General features: G+C 39.9%; 1 protein-coding gene across 1 annotated transcript; it reads left to right on the top strand.

Moving 5' to 3' along the window:
* Nucleotides 1-222: 222 nt before the first annotated feature.
* On the top strand, nucleotides 223-1,167 carry LOC122815056 (vomeronasal type-2 receptor 26-like). The gene has a single exon (XM_044087301.1). The coding sequence runs from the start codon at nucleotides 223-225 to the stop codon at nucleotides 1,165-1,167; it is 945 nt and encodes a 314-aa protein (XP_043943236.1).
* Nucleotides 1,168-6,886: the final 5,719 nt, after the last annotated feature.

Consider the following 6,886-nt stretch of genomic DNA (forward strand, 5'->3'; position numbering starts at 1 on the left):
TCATATGCAACCATAGTGGCATTTCTGCATTAAACAACAATATAATGAAATATAAATACACTCCTGCTCTTGTAACAAGTTTTAGCTGTTACTGTTACATGCAATGCAAATTTCATCTTAGATTTTAGCCTGACAATGTTGTTTGGATTTCTGCTATACATGCAGCATAAAATACAGTTACTGCAATATACAATCTCATGTGTGGGAATAAACTGCACTACAATGTTTCACATTAAATTTACTGTTTTTGTTTCAGATTCAAATGACTGTTCAAGATGTACAGACAGATACTTGCCTAATGAACAGCAAGACAAGTGTATCGAGAAAAGAATAGACTTTCTGTCCTATGATGATCCCCTTGGAACCACACTGGCAGCTCTGTGTATATTTGCTGCAGTCGTATCTGCTATCGTTCTGTTTGTTTTTATTAGGAATAAAAACACTCCAATTGTAAAAGCCAACAACAGAGAGCTCAGCTGTCTCCTGCTGTTTTCTCTCATCCTTTGTTTTCTTTGTTCCTTACTTTTCATTGGCCAGCCAGTAACAATTACCTGCCTGTTACGCCAAGTAGTTTTTGGAATTAGTTTTGCTCTTTGTGTCTCGTGTGTCCTAGCAAAGACAATGATGGTCATCATAGCATTTAGAGCCACAAACCCCAACAGCAAACTTAGGAAGTGGGTGGGCCCTACGTTAACTAATTCTGTTGTGTTCATTTGTACACTGTTTCAAGTTGTGATTTGTGTTGTTTGGTTAGTGAACTCCCCACCATTCCTAGAACACAATATGAAAGCACAGACTGGAGTAATCATCCTTGAATGCAATGAAGGGTCCAGTTTGGCTTTCTGGTTCTTGTTGAGTTATATGGGCCTCCTGGCTGTAGTTAGTTTTCTTATGGCCTTTCTGTCTAGAAATTTGCCTGATAGTTTTAATGAAGCCAAGTATATCACCTTCAGCATGCTAGTCTTCCTCAGTGTCTGGTTATCATTCATACCAGCTTACCTGAGCACCAAAGGGAAGTTCCTGGTAGCTGTGGAAATATTTGCAATAATATCATCCAGTGCAGGTTTGCTTACCTGCATTTTCATTCCTAAGTGTGTAATTATTCTTTTAAGGCCACAAAACAATAGCAGAGGCTATCTAATGAGAAAGGGTAATAACATTAAATAATGTATATTTTAATAATTTCATTTATTAGGCAAGTATAATTCATATAAATGTTTTGATTTCATAATTAATTTTGAGAAATGCTGAAATAAATGGCACTTAGGAAATTGTGCATGTGGAGCATGATATAAAATTGTGTGTGTAGAAGTGACTGCAGTCACACTTTCAGCTCAGTACTGATGAATTTTTGTTACTTAATAAGGAAGTGTGTTACACTGAAAGTATAACAAACTTAAAAGAGAATGTTCATAATATTTCATCATGATTGCATGAAAGTGTATAGGTATTTTTAATCCTCTGGCACATTATTTGAATTTATCGTATAGAAACTCCTGGTATGGTGCTGCCAACAAAAAGCATCAGTAAATGTTCACAGATTTTATTCTCTGCTCCAGTGAAGTATTTCGGGAAAGAATGGCTAGTGTTTAGGAAAACTAATAAGACAGAAACTAGACCAACCCCTCCATAGGACTGTTAGACCCACTGGAAGCATTGGAAGGGAAATGGATTTGCTGTCTAACCTGATACGCCTGTGAAGCAACAGCTGTTTGCTTACACTGATTTCATTACAACTTCTTTATTGAGCCCTTACTGCACTTGTAGGATCGGACAAGATTCCTGCAGTGTTTACAATCACACTGGCAGAATTAAGTACATTCACAAAAGCAGGTCAATCAGATTACAATAAAATACTGATGTATCAGAGATCAGACGTACAGGGTACTGTTATTTACCGACTGATTTCCTGTCAAAATTTTACATGTACTGATTAAAGAAACAATCTCTGAACATTTTGAATATGGTTAAACTAATCAGAAATGTAAGATGCCTACTGCACTGTTACAAAAGTGTCATTCCATAAATAAGACTAAACAGCTTATTTGTATTTCAAATTATTCAGACAGAAAATAGTTGTCACAGATGTGAAAACTAGTATGAAACAGAACCTGAAAATTGCATATATTTGTTTATGGAATTCTATATTCTCTGATATTTGTTCATTACTCACTGAACCACTGGCACAGAGGCTGTCCGACCAGCATTATGGGTTTAAATAACAAGCCTGGGGTTACAGAACACTGGAGTAAGTGTAACTTCTCTGCAGCTGGGAGAGGACCAGAGAGACAGCAGGTCAAACAACATTACACAGCAACATCCAATATATGTCTTTGACCAGCCCCATACTCAATGAAGCTGACATGATATACTGCACATCAGGCATTTGGTAACAATTGGTTAAAATGTCCCTGCCTGAGTATAAAATTTCTGCAGCAGATCAATCAGTATGCCTGAATAGGGAACCTCTTCACATCAGGCTAGTGCTGACCATTTATTTGGGAAGTGGCAAGGAGCCAAAGTCGCTACATCAAAAATAACAAAACTTGCCTGGCAATTAGTGCAGAGAATTAATGCTGATGGTAATTTTTTCCTGTCTAGTAAAGGGTAAAGGGGTTGATTTTTTCCACCTCCATTTGCCTAATGTGAGACTGAGCGAGTCACTTAACTAGGTATTGTTCCTAGATCAACACTGAAAAAAGAAACTTGAGTTCAGTGTATTTACCTAACAAATGTACAGAATAAAATATATACTCATTTTGGTTTCCTATGCATAAAGTCTATAAATGCATTGCATATATAACATACATATGTGTTTATCACATTGTTACAGTGACTTCCACTTATAATTTTAATAACATTTAAATACCAAACCTTTAAACTACACTTCAATATTTTGCCAAGTTTTTATCTGTTAGTTCACTGTGTATGACTTCCAAACATATTACTATATTATGTTATTAGACTTGAAAATTGCACTTTCAGAGGAATATTATGCATATTACAAGCCCAGTACAATTGTCTTGTGCAAAGAGGTAACAGAGATATTATACCATGACCCCCCCAAAACGTGCACGCTGATTGGCCAGCGTGCCCGTTGTAAATCGAGTTATACTAATGGAAAAAGGTCCGGTCGCCCGGACTTTTTTCCATTAGTATAACTGTTTTAAACTGTCTGCTATGTTAAATGGGTTTAACATAGCGAGACAGTTTTAAAATAAGCAACGGAGATCTCCGTTGCTTATTTTAAAGCTGTCTCGCCATGTTAAACCCATTTAACATAGCGAGACAGTGTTTTGTAACGGAGAAAGCAAGATCTCCGTTGCTTTTAGTCTCGCTATGTTAAATGAGTTTAACATAGCGAGACAGTTTTAAAATAAGCAACGGAGATGTCCGCTGCTTATTTTAACTGTCTCGCCATGTTAAACTCATTTAACATAGCGAGACACTAAAAATCAACGGAGATCTTGCTTTCTCCGCTGCTTTTGCTCACAGCTCTGATGTACTGCGCAGGCGCGCAGTACATCAGAACTGCCGCGGATGCCAGACATCTGCGGAAGGGCAGCAAACAGGCATTATACTATGCCATTATTTAAGAAAAGTAATAGTTTCTTTTCTTAAATAATGTCATATAATAGCAATAACCACTTCTGGGTGTGGTAATGCTAAATTTACCCACGGTTGGCTTTGTTTGGTCCCTGGCCCTCGACCAAACCACGCCAACCGTGGGTAAATTTAGCATTACCCACACCCAGGCGTGGTTTATTGCTATATTATCCCTACCGCGTATGCAAGATATTGACATTTGACGGCTGGTATCTAATTTAGTTTTGTATAATTTAAAAATAAATAAGAACACAGTATCTCTTGTCCTATTCTGCTTCCTGATTGACATTTTGAAAGCTCACATTTGCAGTATACTCATTTTCATGATTTTGGTCTTGTTTCTTGATCTTTTTTTTTTATTTTAAATAGGAAAGATTTTACTTTATACTGTGAATGAAGGTATTTCACAAGCTCTAACAATTATCTCAGGCAGTTTATCAGCCAATTTATTTTCACAGAATATATACTACTAACTGATATAATCTTAATATCTGTGAGAGGTGTAAGTGTATCCAAAATATTAAAAAGCTCATTTGTACCTCAGTAAGAGGCTATTTGCACTCATGCATGTTAGCCTTGAATAAACTTATGTAAATTAATGCTCACTGAAATTCTAATAAGAACTGAAGCTTCTTATGCTAATGTGCCCCCTTCCTGCCTCTATACAATTTATAGTTGTTTTCTGATGCATTTCCACTCCGTCTGCAGATACATTATAAAAGGCAAAATCGCTCCTTTTTTATGTACTTAGCTTTCTGTGAAGATGATTGCTGTTTCTACTAGCCTATCTATTTCCCAGTGTGAGCTGCCTGTCTTGGGCGAACCAAGACTGCAGGTGCCCAGTGGTAAGTGCCAGCCAAGAAGACAAAGACACAGACAAAGAACAACTCACCATAATTCTGATTATCAGGAGAATCATGATAGATTTAGAGAGAACAGAGACATTTTAATGGCTTTAGTGAGTATATATGGCCCACAGATGGAAACTGGGGGATGTGTGGCCTTCCTATACCTGTGTATAGTAAGGTGTGTATAGCCCTCACTATACTTGTCATGGGGCCCTTCCAGAAACAGACTGGGGACGCACTGGGTATTTCTTAGGCTTCTGCCTTAAGTATACTTCAGCAGTTCCTCAGTATACTCTTTGGAATGTCTGGATCAGTACATTTATTTCCCAGTGTCACCTCAACAGTGAATCCAAACCGTGCATACCCTTTATGGATGGCATATTTCCCTGAGGTGCTTGGTGCAATAGATTACACCCATGTTGCCATTAGGGCTCTATCAGGTCCATGTGGGGTAGTGCCAGAATACAAAGGGCTACCATTCCATCAGCTGCCAGGTAGCACATGATACATGGGGGTGCAGCACCAACGTCTCAGCCCAGCATCCTGGCAGTGCCCATAATTCCCATATCTGACACACAACCTCACTCTACTGCCTTGACTTGCATGATGGTCACTTTGCTGGCAAACTGAAATTTTAGTATTAATCATTTAATTATTTGCTCTTTTTAAAATATATTGGTTATTACTAAACCACCCTTCCTTTGTTGCATTCACCCCCCGGTATTTCCATTTCTTTTCCTTTCATTTCTCTTCCTTTCTTTTCTTGTGTTTTCCAGGTAATGCAGGTTATCCACTAGACCCCTGTCTTACCACCCCTGTGAGGAACCCAGTGGAAACTGCAGAAGAAAGGTAGAACACCACGTTGTCCCAACCACAAATTGTCATTGAGAGAGTGTTTAACCTGCTTTAGGCCTGGTTTTGTTGCCTGGATAAGTTTGGACTTGTCCTTCAGTATGACCCCACAACTGCTTGCAAGATGTTTATCATGTGTTGGATTTGGCACAATATGGTCATGCACCAGGTTGGTAGTGAACTCTCCTGTGACAACTGACAGTACAGGTCCTACCATGACCGAGGATACTGTTGGATTTGGCACAATATGGTCATGCACCAGGTTGGTAGTGAACTCTCCTGTGACAACTGACAGTACAGGTCCTACCATGACTGAGGATACTGTTGGATTTGGCACAATATGGTCATGCACCAGGTTGGTAGTGAACTCTCCTGTGACACCTGACAGTACAGGTCCTACCATGACTGAGGATACTGTTGAATGTTGCACAGTATGGTCATGCACCAGGTTGGTAGTGAACTCTCCTGTGACAACTGACAGTACAGGTCCTACCACGACTGAGGATACTGTTGGATTTGGCACAATATGGTCATGCACCAGGTTGGTAGTGAACTCTCCTGTGACAACTGACAGTACAGGTCCTACGACGACTGAGGATACTGTTGAATGTTGCACAATATGGTCATGCACCAGGTTGGTAGTGAACTCTCCTGTGACAACTGACAGTACAGGTCCTACCACGACTGAGGATACTGTTGGATTTGGCACAGTATGGTCATGCACCAGGTTGGTAGTGAACTCTCCTGTGACAACTGACAGTACAGGTCCTACCATGACTGAGGATACTGTTGAATGTTGCACAGTATGGTCATGCACCAGGTTGGTAGTGAACTCTCCTGTGACAACTTACAGTACAGGTCCTACCACGACTGAGGATACTGTTGGATTTGGCACAATATGGTCATGCACCAGGTTGGTAGTGAACTCTCCTGTGACAACTGACAGTACAGGTCCTACCATGACTGAGGATACTGTTGGTGGCTAGTTTTGGCTAGAACTAGCCAGTTTTTGTTTCAGCACTCAAAACTGTTTCCTTGTGCTCAGCACCTGCTCAGAACTTGTTGTAAGCACTAAATAAACTATAAATTACTACAGCACTCAACTTTCCTCACTTATCAAGAGGAAAACAGTTCTCAGTACTTAAATTAATAAGCACCTATCCAGGCATGTCCATGGGTCAGCTCCCAGTGTTTTCTCCTGTCCACCTGATGAATATGGGCATCTTGGGGCAATGTAGCAATTGTCACATTTACACCCAAAACCCTCTCCTCCTACCACCCAACACTACAACCTGTGAGAGATGCACTTATATAGCCAAACTGGAAGCCAAGCTCTCTCCAGCCAAGACAGGACTAGACAGTCAAGAGGAGAAGGTTAACACCTGCACCACACCACACTCAACACATAGTCCTTCAAAACCCCACTACCAAAACCCACACATACAAACACAAAGCACACACCCACATTCACGGAGGCTCTCAATAAGAATCTGCCCAAGCAATGGAGACCTCCCAAGCTGAACACAGACAACCACCACCTCCCAACACTATGCAAATGACACATAGCCCACAAAATCAGT

Source organism: Protopterus annectens, chromosome 11.part0 (genome assembly GCF_019279795.1).
Source record: "Protopterus annectens isolate FY-2018-M chromosome 11.part0, PAN1.0, whole genome shotgun sequence".
Lineage (NCBI taxonomy): Eukaryota > Metazoa > Chordata > Ceratodontiformes > Protopteridae > Protopterus > Protopterus annectens.

Coding starts and splice junctions, on each gene's coding strand:
- LOC122815056 (XM_044087301.1), top strand. CDS start 223: ATGTTTCACATTAAATTTACTGTTTTTGTTTCAGATTCAAATGACTGT.